This window comes from Podarcis pityusensis (genome assembly GCF_964106645.2).
Source record: "Podarcis pityusensis genome assembly, chromosome: 8".
In the NCBI taxonomy this organism is placed as follows: Eukaryota; Metazoa; Chordata; class Lepidosauria; order Squamata; family Lacertidae; genus Podarcis; species Podarcis pityusensis.
Window position 1 is genome coordinate 85,546,398 of NC_138033.1, and position 21,000 is coordinate 85,567,397.

Sequence of the window (21,000 nt, forward strand, 5' to 3'; positions counted from 1 at the left end):
GGAGGCCCAAGTGCGCCTTTTCCATGGAAGGTACATTAATACTTGCAAGACACATTCCCCTTCTTTGCAGGTTTGGGGAGATCAACAAGGCTTGCATTGAAGTACATCAGCCTGCTCCCCAATGACTTTGCAGAAGGGGGTGGGATCCAGTTAACCTCTAATTCTGTCTTCTAGCAGAGTACAGCCTTCCCTGACAATCCACACCTCTCCAAGCTCACTGGCAGAGAAGAGCATTTCCCAACTCTGAAACCTCAGATTCTTTAACTGGGTAATTTCAAGGACTAAGCCATCAGTCTTTTGTACACAGAGAGAATCTGCAACTGAGATAAAGGCTGAATCTGTCAGAAGTAAATCAGCATGGTCCTAAACAGATTGACTCAGGAGTGAGCAGGCCTGCTTTGGACCACAGACAATCATTAAGCCAAAGCAAACACAAGTTGTTTACAAGTTGGGCAAGACCCCACTCCCTGCTTATTTCTCAATTGCACATGACCCACCCAGTTTTCATTAGGCAGTGGTGGTGGTGGGGAATCTTCAAAGCAACCAGGAAAGGCAAAACAAAATCTAGTACTTTTCTTTAAAAGGAAAGAATGCCCTAACCAAAGCCAAACCTCAGTCTGTGTTCTACTTTACCAAAAAGGTTTTACAGTCAGAAGACTTAAGATGCAAGTGTAAGTTCACAGCTTTGCAAACAAGAATTTCCCCCCTTTAAATCTTTCATTCGCAATGTGATGTTCTTCAGATGTTTTGGAATAAAACGCCCATTGGTTCCAGCCAGCACCTTGCAGAAGGCTGCTTTAGATGACACGGTTTCAAACCATGGTCCTCCCAAGTGGTTTTCTTTTTAATAGAAAAAAAGGTGTCGGTGCTTAGCATGAAGTTGTTTCAGTTAAGTGCTGCACTTCTAACATTTGGGGGAAAAAACAACGCACAAAAAACTGCCAGTACTACATACCACTGAGTACCCCCAGAAAAAAGCACTGGCCTCCCCCTACAAAAACCCATTTCAAATTTTCATTTCTAAAACACCCACATTTAAAAAAATCCCAACATTATGACGTTTTTCATTGGCAGTTCAGTTTAAGAAAGCTATTGACATGAACACAAAACATTATTCACTCCTGCCTAGAATGCTAACATAGAAACACTCTCATTTAGTACCGGTACTTTAAACCATCCTCACAATGTTTTTTTCAGAAAACATTTCCTTGGAGTTTTCATTCTGGACAGCAGGGGGCACTGCTGTCCTTTTAAGTTAGCCAATGCAGGAATTTGTTCCCCAAACCATTATCCTTTTGTATTACATTTGAGAAGATGTTTCCAAACTCTGCATTTAAAAAACAAGCCCCTGAATGCCTAGCATGCTCAACATCGCAATTTGATGGGAAAACGTAAGTGTTGTAAGAAAAATACAGCTCCCTTTCCCTTACTGGGTATCCAAGAGTCTGTATAGAGTCCTTATGTAGGTTCTCTATCTGTAGGAGAAAATAGCAGAGGCCAACCAGAGAATATTGAGAAGCAAAGCGGCTAGTAAGCCTGATCTTTATTAAACTGTTGCAAAAGGGTCCCTCCCCCCCCCCCCACAGGGAAGGAGGAGCCCAGAACTTTGCTGTGCAAGCTCTTATATTGACTTTTGAAATTGCCTTCCCTATAGCTCAAGACCACCCCCCCAAAACATCATACATCACAGAAAGAGGTGGTCCCCAGCTCAGCAGAAATTGGAGAGTTGCTTCAGTCCTGTCATCCAAGATACCTGATAATACCTTATTTGATTGCCTTTTCTGGGTAGCCTGGCCATTCCTTTGAGATGGTAAATAGTTCCTTAATCTATTACACATGTTGATAGTGTGCTCAGCTTAACAGATACTTGCCAGACTGTATTTACAGGGAGGTGCAAGCCCCTACAGTCCAAAGACAACTAGAAAGCTTTTCCCATTTCCTTCCTCCTTGCAGAGAAATACCGGTATTTGAGGTCAATTTGGGAGAGTCAGAATGGCTTCTGGATTGTTCTCCTGTACTATTTCAGACACATGGTTTATATACTGACCATATTTTTGCTCTATAAGATGCACCTGACCGTAAGACGCACCTAGTTTTCAGAGGAGGAAAACAAGAAAAGCCAGCAAGAGCCGCAGACACGCTTGCTTGGCACGGCTCTTTAAAGATAGAGCGGCTCTTGCTGGCTTTTCCGGGAGGTGGGAGAAGGGTCTGACGGGCTGCCCTCCGTCCCTTCTCCCACCTCCCGGAAAAGTCAGAGCAAGCTGCGCAGCTATCTCTGAAGCCAGCACAGCAAGGGGGAGAGCTGCGCAGTGCCTCTAGCACCTCTAGTTGTGCTGGCTTCTCAGCGAAGCAGGATGAGGGACAGAAGGGAGCCCTTACAGAGCCCCTTCCGTCCCTTATCCTGCTTCACTGGGAAGCCAGCAGAGCAAGAGGCGCTGCGCAGCTCTCCCCCTTGCTGTGCTGGCTTCAGAGATAGCTGTGCAGCGCCTCTTCAGCGAAGCGGGAGGAGGAACGGAAGGGGCTCCGTGTAAGGGCTCCCTTCTGTTCCTCCTCCTGCTTCGCCGGGAAGCCAGCAGGCGCTGCGCAGCTCTTGCTCTTCTGGCTTCTGGGATAGCTGCGCAGCCTGCATTCGCTCCATAAGACGCACACACATTTCCCCTTACTTTTTAGGAGGAAAAGTGTCTTATGGAGCGAAAAATATGGTATGTGTTTGCCTTGTACATTTATGAGCAATATATATATATATATATCACACCTTAGAATTCCTATAGCAATAAGTAAACCCAAAGGTGAGTGCACATACATGAGAGACACAGATACAATTGCCACACGCAGGACCCATTCCAGTTTGGATACAAGGCGGAATTCACTAACTGTTGATATACATAGTGAAAACTGGGAAGTTTGGCATGGTGTGTGTGTTTATTGATCGATTTAAACAATTTATATATTGCTTAACTAAAATAGTCTCTAAGCCTCTGGGCCTCCCCCCTCCCCTGAACAAGCCCAATGAAGTGTTCTGCAGTAGACAAAAGCTAGCACACTATTTTCAGAAGAAAAAGAAAAAGCACTGGCCCTAATACAGATTTTGGGATCTGAGAGGCAGTGTGGTGTAGAGGTTAGAGCAGTGTTTCTTGGTCTTGGGCCACCAGCTCTTGTTTGACTACAACTCCCATCATCCCTGGCCACTGGTCCTGCTAGCTAGGGATGATAGGAGTTGTAGTCAAACAACAGCTGGGGACCCAAGATCCAGAAACACTGGGTTAGTGTGTTGGACTAAGACCTAGGAGACCAGTGTTCAAATCTCCAAAATGGAGAAAAGTCCTCCACAACGATGTGAGAGACTGATAAAGTCATACAGAAAACAATAACTTTAAGTTATTGCTGCTAAAGATAGTTCTACAAGCTGCTGAATCATAAGGCGTGCTTAGTTTTTCACACATGGCTTCTCTATTTTGGATTTATTTGTGTCAAATAAATCATGACGTGGTGTAATGTCATTTGTTGTTGTTCATCAGAGGTTTTATTTACCTAAGACCTGCTAAGGAACAGCTGGTTGTTATTACGTCCACATCTGTAAAACCACAATTCAAAGAGGGTGTACCTTCTTTTTCCCATGACACACACAAAAATTTCACACACACATTTTTTTTCTTACAGGCCTACACAGCTTCCTCTCCTTTTCTGTCAGACCCAAGGTCCATCCCACAGTGCTATGAAATAAGTCACAGAGGCAAGCTTCTTCTAAACAGATTTCTGTATTAGCCAATTACTTATAAATACATTTATTACAGTGAGCAAATCTGTGTATGCAGGGAGAAACAACAAAAACAAAACCATCAGCTACAGCGGAGACCCTGCAAAGATCCAAGGAACTTGATCAGGAAAGGCAGAAGCCTACAGGCCACAGTCAGGCAGAAGGCCTGGAGCGGAAGGCCAGGGCAGGCAGAGGAACAGGGGCAGAGAAGCAGGCTCCCATGCTCTGCCATTCAGGGTGGCACACCCCAGGAGAAAGGCCTGCCTCAGAATCAAGGTCTAAGGCAGCCTGGGCCAACCGGGCATTCTCCAGATGTTTTGGACCACAAACCCGTACCAGCCCCAGTAGTGATGGGAGTTGTAACCTAAAACACCTGGAGGGTACTTGACTGGCAAAGGCTGTCAAAGGGAACTAAATACACAACAGTGAATGAAGCAGAAACTTAGAGCACCTTTAAAAAACAAACAAACCTGCCTCATAGTTTTGGGGTTTTTTAAAAGCCACTTATGGACAAACGTCTCCTCTCCAAAGTGTTCACAGGAGACTTGGATGCCTTTACAATGCCCACCCCGCTTTTAAAGGGGAATACAGGCATTTCCCCACCCCAAACATTAATTACCAAGAAAACCTCTATACAAGAAGCATCCCCCATAGGGCTTCTGGGGCTCCCCAAACCCATTCTGGCCAACAGGGAACGCTGATCCCTTCCCCCAAGCAACGTTTGTCAACACTGTCACCTAATTGAGATGGGAGTGACCCAACCAGGTCCCTAAAAGAGGCTGTTTGGGAAGGAGCAGCTAAAGGCACTTTGGGAATCAGAACCCTCCAGGGAGAGATGAAGGGAACCTTAGCACTTGCCAGGCACAGATAACAGGAATTGCATCTCAAACAGTTGTTGGCACCAGTATCTGCAGGCTGGAGTGGGGGGTCAGCGAGCCCCAGGTGAATTTGGAAACGTAGGGAGTGTGGTAACGGAGCTCTTAAGGTCTGGTGGCAGAGATTCTTATTGCCCTGAGGCTAAAGAGAGGAGGAGCTGGTGAAGAAGGAAAGGGCAGTCTAGGGAGGGGAGTGTGTTTGTGTGTTCTGAAGGAGCAGTCAAGGACCCTGATGGCTGTGCTCAGCCAAGGGCCTTGTGGTTCCGTTAGTAATTTTGACGACTAAGAGAAGCAGTGGCAGACAGGAGCCAGGGTTGGAGTGAGCCGAGAAGATCCAATGCCAGGAGGAAGAGAGTTAGGTTGGGATGACACCCGTAGCAAAGAGAATGATCAAGATCAGGATGATGGCCACAATGACGCAGATGATGATGATCATCTTGGCATTCTTCCACCAGTACTTGCGTGCCACCTTCTGTGAGGTTGTCTTGAAGTGTTCCGACTGCAATGGAGAGAGAGAGAGAGAGAGAACTGTGAACACAGGAGGAGAGAGACTCCTCAGCCACACACCAACCAATGTGGGACGGGAAAGGTCTCCTCACAAAAAACAAACAAGAATTAAGAATGTGAGATGAGTCCTGCTGGATCAGGCCATGGCCCATCTAGTGGAGAATCCTCTTCTCATAGTGGCCAATTAGGTGCCTGTGGGAAACCTGCTAGCAGCACAATCCAGATGCCAGTTACAGCGCTACGAGAGACGGAGGACAGCCTTCTTCCATGCCAGCATCATTTATACAATTCCATTGTGTCACCTTTTTGCTCAACTTAGAAGTCCCAAACACTGCAACCTTTTCCCCCCAGGGGAGTTGCTCCATTCCCTTGATCAGTTGCTTGCCTTTTCCTGGAACTTTTCCAACTCCGCAAAACCCTTTTTTGAGCAAAGGCAGCTGGAAGTGAACATAGTATTCCAAATGCAGTTGTACAACAGATTTGTGTAACTGCATCAAGTTACCAGCAGTTTTATTTTCAGTTCCTTTCCTAATTTCTCTAGCATGGTACTGGGGTCCCAATATAGGTCAAACCCAGCAGATACAAATTTGGCACAGAAATGGGACTGGCAGCCAAGCTATAATCATTGTGATGTGTTCAGAACGCCTAGTCCCAGTTATTAAACTGGCCACCCAGCTGCGGTTTCCAGTCATCAAAGGCAGCCCAACACACAATGCATGGCAGTAATCTATCTGCTGTTTGCATCTTCTGCAGCTCTGTCAGGCCATCGACAGCAGCCATTCCATCAGGCTGCTGCGAGAGAGATGGAACTGCAGGGCCTCTCCATCAGCTCTGCTAAGAGACCGGCAAATGCTTGGCTCTGCTCCAAATTCTTTTCATTCCTGCTGCTCAAGACCTCCAAAACTAAGGATTAGTGCTTGTTTCCCCCTCCCCTCGGCCTATTTCCTTTTGGGTTGTAAGCCTGAGGCAATCTTCTCGTTTATATTTGTAAGCTGAGCTTGAGAGCACTTTTTGTGTGTGCTGAAAACCGGGATAAAAATGCCAATGAAATAATAATTAGCAAGTGTGTCTCTGTGTTGAAAGTGTCTCTGGAATTCTGTAGATATTTTATAGTTAATATTTTTATTCTACTGTTGTATTACCCATCCTGGGAGCATTTGTTGAAGGGCTGGATAATAAATTGAAATAATAATAATAATAATAATAATAATAATAATAATAATAACAACGGCAGCTCGTGGCACCCTGTTTCGATCAGGTCCCCCCAATTAAGGCTGCTGAGCAACTTTCCAGCCACCAAAACCAGGTGACAGATTCAAAAGTCAGCTAAAATCTTGCACATTCCTGTACGCTAGTCTTAGGTGGTACGGCCAACTGCTCCGCCTCATTCCAGGAAACAGCTTAGCAAGTTGTAAATACCAAAGGTAGAATAAAGGGCAGAGGGTGGTTGGGGCCTTCCTGGGCTTGCTCAGGGATTAATCAGCCACACTACAAACAGCTCCACCCTGTCCACTATGCTCCTTAGACACAGGACCTCTGGTGCGCTGCCTGAGAGGAGCTGGGCCTTGTGCCTCGGCCACCCTCTGCCTCAGCACCCACAGGCTGGTCACACAGACCAAATTGTGCCAGATTCGGACTTTTGAGTCAGAGGAGATCTCAGTTTAGAAGAGCCCAAATTGGCAATGATAAAAGGACAACTGGGATCAGCTGCGCACCATGGGGAAAACCTGCATGTTATTTTCAGAGCAGCTGGGAAGAAAATGTGCTGGTTGCAAGTCCCTCTCTGCGGTAAGGAGGGATTTAAAACCCCGTCCCAACAGGACAGGTGTGCAGGCTACTTGCAGGGAAAATCACACTTGAAAGCCAAAGGAGCTAAACATTTCGCCCGCTCTGAATTCTGAGCAGTGGTTGGGCTGAGGCACTGTTATCCGTGGATAAGGAGGAGGAGTTTTAATTTGCAGCAGAAACACTGTGAAGGCAAAGAATGCCTCCGTTGGCTGTATAGTGGGCTACAAACACACGTCTAAATACACCTATAGAGTTAGAACATGCTTGCCACTTGCAACATCCTTGAACTTGTGTGGAAAACCAGAGGATCATACCAAGTCACACCTTATGGTTTTGATGGCACTATTGCCAGAGCCCCAGCAATGTTGAAAAAGCCCCTGCTTTATCCATGAGCAACTTCCCCTTCAAGCTGAAGCTCTCAAGCTCAGAGCAAGTTTGCTGAGGGCAGGGGGTCTGTACCCTCCAGGTGCCTCCTCCCATCATCCTGAGGCAGCATGGCCAATGGTCAGGGATTATGGGAGCTGTAGTTCAGCAAAACTTAAGACAGCCACAGGTTCCCTAGGTCTGTGTTTCTAACTGGGAAACATCTTTCCTTCCAATGGGAACTTACAGATGTGGCACAAGAAGAGATAACCAGATGTACAAATGTAAGATGGGGGACACCAGGCTGGCCAGTAGTACATGTGAAAGGGATCTAGGGGTCTTTGTAGACCGCAAGCCTAACGTGAGTCTGCTCAGGAATGGAAGAGTACCACTTTACTCTGCCTTGGTCAGATCTCACTTGGAGTTTTGTGTCCTATTCTTGACAGCACAGTTTAAGAATTGTATTGACAAGCTGAAACATGTGCAGAGGGAGTGACCAAGATGATCAAGGGTCTACAAACCTTATGAGGAACAGTTAAGGTAGTTGGGTATGTTTAGCCTGGAGAAGAGAACATTGAGAGAGAATCGAATCATAACATTGTGGAGTTGGAAGAGACCAAGAGTCCAACCCCCCAATAACCAGGGATAACCATCTTCAAATATTTAAGGGGCTGTCCCATGTTAGATGGAGTGAGGTTGCTTTCTGCTGGTGCAGAACAAAGGACCCAGACCAGTGGACCCAAATTACAAGAAAGGAGATTCTAACTAAACATTAGGAATAACTTTCTCTCTCTTTTTTTTTATTAGATAGAATACGCGATGTTATAACTATATGATACTTACCGAAGAGACGGAGGGAAGTCCGAAGCTCGGCAGAGCTTAAGGCTTAGGTGGATGGATAAATGTATAATGAGTGTATGCATTCTATGTGTATATGTAATAATGAAAATCAATAAAAACTGAATAGGAATAACTTTCTCACGGTAAGAGCTGCTTGACAGTGGAACAGACTCCCTCGGAAGATGGTGGACTCTCCTTCATTGGTTTTGAAACGGAGACTGGATGGCCATCTGTCAGAGATTCTTTAACTGTGATTTCTGCATTGCAGGGGATGGATCTAGATGACCCTTGGGATTCTAGGAACTACCATCACTTTCCCCAATGCTTGCTTGGGGACTCTGCTCTTCTCTACCAAGTCACTAGGCAAGTCCCCCCACTCTTCAATGAAAGGAGCTTGGTGGCCTCCCGTGAAAACCTCACCCCCTTCGACTCTGCTCAGAGCACAAGTCTCAGAACCTACCGTCGCTTCCAGGTCCTCCGTCTTGTTGCGCAGGTGGTCCAGGTTCTCTCCCCTTGCCAGCATACGCTCCACGTTCTGCGTCATGATGTTCTTGACACCCTCCACCTCATTCTGGAGGTTCTTCACCTTGTCGCTTGCCATCCCGGGGGCGCTTCCACCCTCCTGGAGGGAAGAGAAGGAAGGAAGGAAGGGGGCTTAGGATGGAAGACCTGGGTCAGCCATGGATGTTGGCAACCGGAAGAAGGAAATCCAAATGGAGCTCCCAGCGTCCCACACACCAACAAATATGGGACGGGAAAGGTCTTCTGCACAACCCTCACAAAACATAAACAAGAATGCACTTGAGAAACCCACAAGCAGGACCCAAGCACAAGAGCAACTCTCCCTTCCTGTGGCTTCCAGCAACTGGTCTTCAGAAGCATTGCTGCCTCCAACTGTGGATGCAGAGCAGTCCTCCTGGCTAGTACCCATCGATAGCCCTCTCCTCCATGAATTTGTCCAATCCTATTTTTAAACCATCTAGGTTGGTAGCCATCACTGCCTCCATTGACAGACTGTGCAAGGTAGATCCAGGGGATTGTGAATGAAGGAGCTGCTGACTGCCTAGGCCCCTGTTCAGAAAATATCTCTGTTCCACAACTGCCAATTTCATAATGCCTTTATACATATCTATGGTTTGACTGCCCTTAGAATACTGCAAATAGCTCTGGTTGCCGCACCTCAAAAGGGACATTGTAGAATTGGGTAAGGGGAAGAAAGGGACAACCAGATGATCAGGGGGTTGGAGCAAATTTAACTTCCCAAGGAGGAAAGGGACCAACATTTTAGGAGTTTTAGTTTAGGACTAAAAAAAAAAGTGAGTAAGGGGCAGGGGGAGAGGACAGAGGCATATAAGATCATGCATAGTGTGTGGAGAAAGTAGACTCTGTTAGAACCCAAAGAAATCATCTAATGAAATGGACTACTGGAAGATCCAGGACAGAAAAAAAGAAGAAGTAGAACTTATCACAGAATCCGCAGTATGCAGGGATGACCACCACCTTATATGGCTTTAAAAGGGGTCCAGACAAATAAATATAGGATAAGGGTATCAACAGCTACTAGCCATGATGGCAACGTGCTTCCTCCACTGTCCAAGGCAGAATGACAGTTCCTGGGAGTCTGCAGTGGCGAGAGTACGACTGTAGCACTCAGGTTCTGGTTGCAGTCTTCACATTGGGCCATCTGGTTGGCCAATGCAAGAACAGGATGCTGGACTAGATGGGCTCCCTTTGGCCTGCTCCATCAGCCAGGCTCTCCTCCTATTCTTAACAGGGCACACAATTTGCCACTACAGTAGCTGCTCATGCAAATGCCACTTGTGCAAGGGCAAAACAAGAACCAACAGACGAAAATTAATCCATTGGCCTTGCACCAAGACACACTCTGAAAATAGGAACCAAGTCTGATCAGAAAGAACAGGCTTTGGTCGTACAAGAGAGGCCACTTTCACCCTGCCTGCCTGGGAGTGACGCGGTGGCTTGGGCGCCCACAGACTCCGCGCTGCCCCAAACAGCCTGCCCACCACCTCCCCATCAGCTGTAGGACGGCTGAGTGGGAAGAGGCAGGCAGGCTCCTCGAAGGCCCCGCGGAGCGTCCTGCCCCGGCTCGCGCCGCCCACAGGCACAGGGCATGCCCACCACCCCAGGTGCCCGATCGGCTTGCTTCGCCGCTGTCTTCAGCCCAAGCATCGCATTTCCTCGAGGGCAACTTTTTGCACCATACAGGTGCTGTGACATTAAGATTGTTAAAACCATAATGTATTTTTACATTATTAGAACATTACAAAGAGCTGGGCTGCTGGATGAGGCCAAAGGCCCATCTAAGCCAGCATCCTGTTTTCAGTTGGTCAACCAGATGCCCCAATGGAAAGCTTGCAAGCAGGACCTGGTTGGCACAGCGCTCTAGCCACAGCGCTCTAACCCAGCGGCCAGTATTCAGAGGTACATTACCTCTGAAAGTGGGGAGAACATAGGAATTGTGACTGGGAGCCATCGCTCGCCTAATCCTCTTTGAAAGCCATTCAAGTTGCTGGCCATTATTGCACCTTGTGGGAGCAAATCCCATAGTTTAACTATGCGCTATGTGAAGAAGTACTTTATTATATATTAATTATGTTATATTATGTACAATTCATATTAATTAAAGCACAGGAGGAACTCAGGATTATTAAAAACCTCACTAAAATGCCAGGAGTGTTAGACAAGGCCAAACAGATAAACAATACTTGTCTCAAGGAAGAGAAACCATTCGTCATCCTTATTCACAAAGATGTTGCAATCCCGGTATCACCAGATTCACTCAAGAGTTCCACAGAGTTGTTTCCTCAGAAATTACCAGAGTCAGATGACCAAACTTGGGGATAAGAAAGCAAAGACAACTAACCTCCAGAAGTGGAGATCGCAGTCACCCAGGGGTGCCATCTCACCCTCAGGATTGTGGGTGCTTGCCACCATAACGAGGACGTGCGACATCACACACTGGGACGCAAGCACAATGCACAAAGTTGCATTGCGCTTTTGGTGGGGGGGCTCCTCCTCGCAGCCAGCAAGGCCCCCTTTTCCGTGGGGAGGGGCTCAGACATGGAGGCAGAGTTTCTGCCTCTGCATCTGAGCCCCACCTCCCTGGAAAAGGGGGGCTCACTTGCTGGCTGCAGAGGGTGGGGCTGAACTTCTTCTTTCTCAGAGGCAGAGCCGCAGAGGCTGGTTGGCTGCCTCCCTCTGGTTTTGCTCACTGACTTTGTGGGTGCCCAGCCCCCAAAATTATATTATTGTGGGTGCCCAAGCACCCACAGCCCCTGGAGTTGGCTCCTGTGCAGTCACCGTAGCCACAATTTCTGGACACCACAACATACGTCTTCTGAACTAATGCAGAGATGCAATGGGCAGCCTCCACTGAACTGGTAATTACTGATTCTATTTTATTTCATTACTATTGTATAGAAGAACCAATTACCAGTTACGACAGACTGTGTAATGATCAGTGTGGAAATCGCAGCTGTACTCAGGATGCCACCTTTCCTATTAACCACTGTGTCACTTTTATATAAAAAATAATAACCATTTTAGGGAATAGAAGCATATTACATCATTCAAGGCTCATTTTTTTCTAACTGTAATTGCTGCCTTCAATATACTTGTTGTGGGACTGAATCATCAGTGTCCTGCTTTAGGGCTGTATCCCACCAAGTTATAGTGGACCCATAGAACTTAGTGGAGCTTAGTCATGTGCATTACTTTCAATAGGCCTACTCTGAGTACAGCTAACATTGGCTGCAACCATTTAGTACCAAGTCAGATAAAACAAATGTGGACAGATTTTATTTCAGATGTCATAGAGTCACTGGAATTTAATTTCCACATCTCACTGGCCTGAAGTCTTTTAAAAACAGGTTGTACCACCTGGTGGTAGGCAAGAATGCTTGGGGACAGCCAGGTTTGGTGGTGAATTCTATAGCAAAGAGCAAAAATGCCACAGCTTAAGGACAGCAAACCCCTGCTTCAACCAGCCATCTTCAACACATGAAACCATTCTGTATCTTCTGAAACCAATCCTGAAAACTTGAGACCAAAGAACTCCAGCTCACGGTCCAGACACATCTAAGGATGTTGGCAGGGAGACACTCAAACAGTGCTCCATCCTACCTGCCCCTGGCACCTGAGCCTGCTGCCAAGTCAGTGCTTCTGGAGAAGCTGCAGCGAAGAACCAGGAATGCTGTGCAGGAAGGCACCAGAGGTCTTGAGCAAGTCCCCAGCAGAAGTGACACATACTTCTTTCCACCGGGAATGCAAAATATGCCAAGCATCCCCCAGAACCAGCAGAGCCACTCTGCAGTCAACAGCCTGGCATCATCCCCAGCCCAGAGTTGCTTTAGTGGGGAGTAACAGAATCACAGAGTTGGAAGGGACCCAAAAGTCATCTAGTCCAATGCCTTGCAATGCAGGAATCTCAGCTACAGCATCCATGACAGATAGCCATCCAGCCTCTGTTTAAAAACATCCAAGGAAGGAGAGTCTACAGCCTCCCGAGGGAGACCGTTTCACTGTCAAATAGCTCTTACGGTCTGAAAGTTTTTTCAAATGTTTAGTTGGAATCTCCTTTCTTGTAACTTGAAGCTATTGGTTTGAGTCCTACCCTCAAGAGCAGGAGAAAGCAAGCATGCTACCCCTCTCCATGTGACAACCCTTAAGATATTTGGAGATGGCCATCGTATCTCCTCTCAGTCTCCCTTTGTCCAGGCTAAACATACCCAGCTACTTCAAGAGGTCCTCCTAAGGCTTAGTTTCCAGACCCTTGGTCCTCTTGCTTGCCCTCCTCAGCTTGTCAACATCCTTCTTAAATTGTGCCTGACTTGGTTAACAAATTTCTTGATGATGTTTTTGTTGTTATTTTTGGAAAATTAATAAAATGTTATTTTTTAAAATCCTTCTTAAATTGTGGTGCCCAGAATTTGACAAAGTATTCCAGGTTTGGTCTGGCCCAGGCAGAATACAGTGGTACTATTATTTCCCTTGATCTGGACACTAGACTTCTGTTGATGCAGCCTAGAATGTTAGCTTTTTTTGCTGCTGCATCACATGGTTGACTCGTGTTAAGCTTGTAATCCACCAAAACCCCTAGATCCTTTTCACATGTACTGCTAGTAAGCCAGGTGTCCCCCATCCTATATTTGTGCATCTGGTTCCTCCTGCCTAGGGGCAGAACCTTACATTTGTCCCTACTGAAATTCATTTTGTTAGCTTGTTCTCCAATATGTTAAGGTCATTTTGAATTCTGATTCTGTCTTCTGTGACATTAGCTACCCCTCCCAGTTTGGTGTCATTTGCAAATTTGATGAGCATCCCCTCAATTCCTTTATCCAAGTCATTTATAAAGACGTTGAACATCAACGGGCCCAGGACAGAACCCTGCGGCACCCCCCTTGTCACTTTTTCCAGGATGACGAGAAATCATTAATGAGTACTCTTTGGGTTCGGTCAGTCAACCAGCTACAAATCCACCTAACAGTTGCCTTGCTCAACACACATTTTACCAGCTCCTCACGAGAATATCATGGGGGACTTTGTCAAAAGCCTTACTGAAACCTGCAACTGTTGGCTACTCGTGCATACTCCTCCTTTGTGATTTCCCCTTTCTTCCATTTCTTATACATGCCCTTCTTAACTGTAAGCTTCTTAGATGCCTCCCACTTTTCTTTCTTGTTGGTATCGTCTGCATTTGGGCCTTCAATATTTCCCCTTTTAGAAACTCCCATCCTTCTTAGACTCCCTTCTCTTTGGGTATTTCTGACCATGGGATCACACCCAGTAGCTCCTTCAGCTTTTTTGAAATTGGCCTTTTTAAAGTCCAGAGTGTGTTGCTGACTACACTCAGTTCCCTCTTTTTCCCTGAAACCCAGGAGAACATGATCACTTCCTCTCAAGTTTCCCAGGACATCCACTTCATTTATCAGTTGCTCTCTCCTGGTGAGGACCAGATCCAAAATAGATGAGCCCCTTGTTGGTTCTTCCACCTTCTGGGAAATGAAATTGTCAGCGATGCAATGGAGGAATTTTTCAGACCTTACACTCTTGGCAGAGTTTGAGTCCCAACAGATATCAGGGAAGTTGAAGTCGCCCATGATTACTATATCTCTCCCTTTTGAATGTTTGGTAATCTGCTCTAGTAAGGCATCATCCAAGTCTTCAGTGTGGCTTGGTGGTCTATAGCAGACACACACAGTAAGGTCACTGTTGTTTCTCTCTCCTACCATTTTTACCCATATAAATCTCAATCTGCTTTTCACGCTCCAGGTCATGGATTTCTTCAGAAGTGTACACATCCATTATATACAATGCTACTCCTCCTCCTTTCTTGTTTGGCTTATTCCTTCTGAACAGGTTATACCCCTCAATTCCTACATTCCAGTCATGAGTCTCATCCCACCAGGTTTCAGCAATGCCTACCAGGTTGTATTTGCCATCCTGTATTAAAAGCTCCAATTCATCTTGTTTGTTTCTCATCCTGTTTGTTTCCCATACTCTGTGCATTTGTGTGGTGCAAGAGGCTTCAACCTCTGGAGCCCAGCAATGCTGGTGCAGCCAAGAGTGTTGTCCCTGGGCTCTAACAGCAGAACAGGGAGAGCAGTCTTTTTCCCTGCCACCCAAGCTGATTGCTGGGCATCTTTCCTGTTATAAGCCTCAAGCTGACCAGTCGGTAGTTGCCTGGTCCTCTTCTTTTATCGCTTTTGAAGATGGGGACAACATCTGCCTATCTCCAGTCCACAGGGAGCTCACTTGCTCTCCACAAATTCTCAGTGATTATAGACAGAGGCTCTGAGATTACACCTGCAGTTACTTTAGTACCCTTGGCTGCAGCCCATTAGAGATTTGATTTGAATTACTTTAAAGTAGCTAGATGTTCCTTTACCACCTCTTCCTGTCTTGGGCTGCAGCTACCATTCTGCACCATTTATTATATCACCACCAAGTTGGGCGCAGCTTTCTTTTTGAGTGAAGACAGAGGCAAAGCAGGTGATGAGCAGTTTCGGCATCTGCCACCCAGTAGCACTTCTGTTTTGTTTACACTCAGAGGGCCTACTACTTGCTTGTTCTTCCTCTTGTTTCAAACATAGATGGGGGAAAAACATTTTTATTATTTTTGACTTCACTTGCAAGCCTATGTTCATGCTGAGCTTTAGCCTATCTGACCTTCTCCATGAAAGTGTTGGCTAACCTAAAAACATCTTTACCGGCAGGCAATGTATAACTCCTCAAAAAATTAGTAAGGGAATAAAGGGACTTTTCCTGTCTCTGGTGGAAATGACCACAGGCTGCTGTATTCTCAAATGAAATCTTTCAGGAGATATAAAAAAATATTAATAAACATATTAAAATTTATCCTCTGTTATCCTTACTAAATATGTGGAAATATACCATGAAGACATTTTGCCAAAAGGAAATTTTGACATGGATGCTGTCAGCTGGCAGGATTTTTACAGCACAACAGCGGAAATGACTTTAAAAAATATGTCTATATCCTTATGGTATAAAAATATATGGAAGTTGGTTATTGCAGGAAAAAATAGAACGTACGTTACAGGTCTCTAAAGGGCTGGAAGATTCCAGTGATTTCTCCTCAGTATGGTGGGATTTTATTTTACATAGTTTAGCTTCAGATTCACAGAGAAATATGGATGCCATGATCTTAGATTAGATGTCGGGGTACTTAACTTTCTCCCTGCGCATGCCAGGCCTCTTCTGTGACACACTTCCAGCTCCAGAGGTTGGAAGGGTGATCTCACTAGGGGGGTCTTTCACCTCCAAGTTGCCATAATGGCAGTTTGTGGGTCTGGGGGGCCAGGTCTTCTCTTCCCATGCCCTAAAGTATGTGCCTAGATGCACATACCGCTTACGTGCCTTGAAATGTTTTTCCTCACTCACTGCCCCAAAGAGGCTCCAAGCACCAAACCCTTTGACTCAGGGCTCCTTTTCGCCACACAGATGTCCAAACCCACAACTGTGATTTCTTTTCCTTACTAGAAAATTGTATACTCCCAAATGCATTTGCAAAAGGATTGATTCCATTTGTCTTAGGGATTTGTAATCAGAACTCCATAAGCAAGCTCTAATACTTTAATTTGGCTGCCAAGGAACAAAGGACTATTGGGTTTAATTCTTTCACAGTCATATTCTTAACCTTGTAAACTATACCCAGGTTTTCTCGTTCCCACAATTTTTACTCTCCTGCAGGTTCAAAGGCTTGGCTTCAGCCATTATAGTCTCTGCGTCGCTCCAGATGCACTTTTCCATTTGCATTCATAATTCTTTGTGTTTGCGATGGTATTGGGGCAGTTATAAGCAGTCCCACTTTCAATACGGTTTGAGCCTACCAACAGTTTCAGGGTGGACACACTGCTTCATTTCTGGTCAACGCATGTCCTGTAACTTCCTACTGAAATCCTTTAACTCCTCATTCCACAAACATTCTGGTTTACTTTTTTTTGTCTCACCTTTGTTGCAAGAGGATACCTCCCAACAGCAATAAGACAATAACACTGGGGAAGTGGAACGATGTGTGTATGGTCCAGGATAAATACACCACTAATGCACAATGATTGTGTCAATGGCATGTTATGGTACACCCCCCCCCCCCAAAACAAACAAAGCAATCTGGAGGGCCCTCTGTGCTCTAGCATTCTACTTATAGCTGCTAGAGTCTGAACGAGGTCAATTTTTACAGAACCACAAATACAAGCAAGCAGTAACAGAAATTCAGTAATATATTCAGCTAAAGGTAGGGCATAGGGAATCTAATTTTGAATAAATGTGCAATTAATTGTTTTGAATTTTATTATGTTATTATGGGTTCATGGGTTGTGCAAGCCTCTATTCTGAATAATTATTATTTTTGTTATGTGTAGTGGGCAAATTTGGAGTAAGACGGTTGGATGGCACCCGGTATGCCTCCTTCCAGAAACTCCTGCAGTCAAGCTGGTGCCAAATGTCTTGCTCTGCTTTCCTTTGGACCACATCAGTGAGGCCAAGACAGGGGTCTTGTAGTCTGGACAGCCTAGGACCTCCATACACATTGCCCAGGCCTGCACCCCAGAAAAGTCACTTCGGTGCTGCTAATACAGCAGGAACAACATGGGAGGCGGCAGTTATGGGTTACCAGTCACCGCAGCCACAGCAGGCGCTGCCATTCTCTGACGGTTTGCCTCTAGAGACAGACGGATGCCAACAACAGGGGTAAGGGGCACTGGGGGTGAGTACATGGAACCAAGGGGGCTGTGGCTGAAAAAGTTTCAGATCCACTGATCTAAACTGTGTACAAGGATGACCCTAGAGGGGTGAGAAGTGGATTTCCTGGACAGCAAGCAATTTCAAAATCCAACATTCCACAGAACAAAGAAGCTGGGCTTTTCCTTGAACATTCTTTTGGCAGCTCTGACATGAAAACTGGAGCAAAACATCCCACACACTGCCAGGGCTGGAATTAATAGCTGCCTTATCTTCAGACCTATTCCTGGAAGCTGTTTGCTAGGAAATGCAAAGCAGGAGTCCGAAAGTCTAAACCAGGGCAGGTCTGCTATACCCTGTGCTTGCTTCTCTTCTTCTTCTTCTTCACTCTCTGCTATCACTCTCTTTTGCACAAGGAACCCACTGACCTCACACAGCTGTTGTGATGACAGTCAATAACAGACCATAAAAGCTATTTCCATGTAGAAAAACCGCTACACAGCTAATGAGCAACCAGTGCAGGTCAAGAGTAATGAGAAGCTGGAATTAAACATGGCAGCCTCTCCCAACAAAATGCTCTGCAGATGTTTTGGACTACAACTCCCATTGGTGCCATCATCAAACTTGGGTGGAGGTGACAGGAAATGTAGTCTAGAAACAGATTCTGGGCTCATCCACACTGACCTTTTGCCACACTCTTTCCAGGCACAGATCCGTACTTAAATGCTCCGTGTCAGAATGTTTTCTCTCTCTCTCTTTTTTTTTTTTTTTGCCCCAGTGAAATCTTGCTCTTTAGCACTCAGTCAGAGCAAATGTCAATTCAGGTTTTCTACAGATTGCCATTTGCTCCAAGCGAGCTTCAAAGAGTGGGTTTTTGTGGTGAAAGCTCTGAGGCAAAAAAAAAAAAGGGTGTTTGTACTCAGACACAGAGCTTTAAAGTGCAGACGTTGCCTGGAGGAAAGGCAAGTGTGGATAAACCCTCACACTATCTATTTAAAGCGCATGACTTCCCCCAGATAATTCTGGGAGCTGTGGTTTGTAAAGGGTGCTGGAAATGGCAGCTCTGTGAGGAGGAAACTACCATTCCCAGGATTCTCTGGGAGGAAGTCATGTGCTTTAAATGTGCATTGAATATGCTGTAATTGTACAGCGTGGATTTGACAGCTGGACGGCTTATGGCTCAAGAATGCTGGACTGGTGCATGAAGAATCCAGAGGATGAAAGAGCAGCATAATAAAGTTTCAGTGATGAGATTAACAGAAGAAATATCCTAGCAGTGGGACGGACTCTGGTCTCTCTTAAGAGGTTTCTGAGCACGGATCCAGCAGCGATGGGCTTCTGGCATTGGCGGGGGTAGGACTGGATGACATTTGGGGCACCTTGGGGGCAAGATCTCAGTGCCCCCCCCCCCAGTGCTAAGCTGCAGCCAGGGGTGACAACTTGAATAAAAAATGGGGCGGGGCATAATTGATCATATGACACGGTGCACTATTTGAAGGCAAGGCTCGTCAACTTTGGGGGGCGCTGGACCCTCAAATCTTTTATTGGGATGCCGAAGACCCCACAACCCCCAGGAGTTGGCTCCTATATGGCTGCAGCGGTTCAAGTGTCGGCTTGGGGTCAAGGCGGGCGGCGTTCGGATCCCCGCTCCGCCACGGCCAGTTCCACCTCTCCCAGCCTAACCAGCCTCGCAGGGTTGTTGGGAAGACACAGAGCGGGCGGGGACTCGGGGAAAGCCTGGAACTGTGGCCCGAGCTTGCAAAAGGGCCACTTGTTGGTTTCTAGAGGGCGTCTGCAAAGGCCGGAAAGGTTTCGAGGAGAAGCCCGGGAGGAGGAGCCCAACTCGCCCCAGCAGCCCAGCCCAGGAAGAGCGCCAAGCCCCGCAAAAGAGGTTTCCCGCGGGGGCCGGAGCCTCGTCCCGGGGCCTCCGAAACACCCCCCCCCCGCGCCGCCACCACTCCTGCCCAGCTCCCCTGCGCGCCGCCTCGACGCCGGCCGAGCCCGAGGGCGGAAGGGAGGCGCGCCAGAGCCGGGGGAACCCCGAGCCCGCGCCGGAGGGGGAGCCCTGGTCCAGGGACGCGGCCTCGAGAGGCAGCCCCCGGCCAAGCGCCCGCTCCGCGCCCCCGGCCCAGCCACGTCGAGGCGCGGCGGGCGCCGGACGGGGCGGCGAGAAGGCAGCAAACTCGGCGCGGCTGGAAAGCTCACCATGAGCCCGTCGAGTGGGTTCCCCCAGCAGCCGCTTCCCGGTCCTCGGCCAGCTCCCCGAAACTTCCTGCTTCTCTCTGGCTCCCCGCCGGCGGCCGCCCCTTCCTGTCCGCCTACCTTCTGGGCTCAGGTGGCCCGGGGCGGGTCCTCTCCTCCTCCGACGCCGCCGCGCCTCCTTCCGAGAGAGCGGCCCCAGGAGGAGCCCCACCCCCGCGGCGGCGGCGGCTTTGTGTTTCCTTGACGTGGCTCGAGGCCCAGCGGAGGCCAGTGTCTTCGAGAAATAGGGTTTATTAACAGGGATGGGCATGGGCGTTGCCAAGGGGGGGCAGCTGCCTCTCCCTGCCCCCCTAAATCAATAAAATCAGTAAACACACATAGCAGACTCAGGTTCTGCCATCCCCAACAAAAGGCTTGCCCCCCCCCCCAAGAAAAATCTTGGCTACACCCATGTACCTAGTTACAGGTAGGTAGCCGTGTTGGTCTGCTGTAGTCGAAACAAAATAAAAAAAATTCCTTCCAGTAGCACCTTAGAGACCAGCTAAGTTTGTTATTGGTATGAGCTTTCGTGTATCTGAGGAAGTGTGCATGCACACAAAAGCTCATACCAATAACATACTTAGCTGATCTTAAGGTGCTACTGGAAGGAATTTTTTATTTTGTTTAGACCTAGGGGTTGGTTAGGTTTGCCCCCACCAAGGGCGTAGGCCCAGTGGGCGCAGAAATCTCTCCACACTGGCTTGGAGTGGCTAGGAGCCTTCCTGCCCCGTCCGCACTCTCCCTGCCAAGGGCACAAGAAAGCCTAGGTACGCTTCTTTTAGCACATCTTTACACTTGGAAGTCGGCAATGGAGGAGGTGCAGAATATTATATCTCAATAAAAGACCTGCACAGAGCTTGTCTGAGGCCCAGGAGTGGGACTGTTTTGTTGTTTCTCAAACCGGACTGGAGTTCTTTAGCCCCTGTTGGCCAAGGTGTGAACATCTCTGTTATGTACTAAAGTTCTCACCCTGGGCCAGCAGGGGGATACTGTAGATAGTTTTCACTCAGGTCCACATATGCAAATAAGGGATTGAAAGTGATGTTCAGTGATTGGATAGTTACAGAAAGTTGTTACAGTTGCGTTGTACTGGAGCTCTATATAATCAGGCTGACTGAACCCTTCAGTTCAGTTCTGTTCTGGCCTGTGAATAAACAAGAGCTGTTTGAAGAATCGCTGTGTTGTCTGATATGTTCACCCACAACTTAACAATCTCCGTCAAGGGTAAAGACACCCCACCCTCCTCCTCAGTGCCTCCCTGTTGTGAACTCCAGCAGATTGGAATCTGGCTGACATGGAGCTGTGCTGGGGTGGGGGGAGAGAGATGTGAAACTTAGCAGGAAGGGACGGGTCACCTTCATTGTGCTCTAAGGCAATACAGTGGTACCTCGGGTTAAGTACTTAATTCGT

At 47.2% G+C, this 21,000-nt stretch overlaps 1 protein-coding gene across 2 annotated transcripts; it reads right to left on the bottom strand.

Moving 5' to 3' along the window:
• Nucleotides 1-3,739: 3,739 nt before the first annotated feature.
• Nucleotides 3,740-19,796, bottom strand: VAMP8 (vesicle associated membrane protein 8). 2 transcript variants are annotated; one of them, XM_081017650.1, is made up of 3 exons: nucleotides 19,672-19,796; nucleotides 8,591-8,752; nucleotides 3,740-5,131 (listed from the first exon to the last, which is right to left on the bottom strand). In XM_081017650.1, the coding sequence occupies exons 2-3, from the start codon at nucleotides 8,729-8,731 to the stop codon at nucleotides 4,988-4,990; spliced, it is 285 nt and encodes a 94-aa protein (XP_080873776.1). In that variant the 5' UTR covers nucleotides 8,732-8,752; nucleotides 19,672-19,796; the 3' UTR covers nucleotides 3,740-4,987. The 2 variants fall into 2 exon arrangements, with proteins under 2 accessions (XP_080873776.1, XP_080873775.1); XM_081017649.1 differs by having other exon boundaries at nucleotides 19,555-19,711.
• Between the last annotated feature and the right edge of the window lie 1,204 nt (nucleotides 19,797-21,000).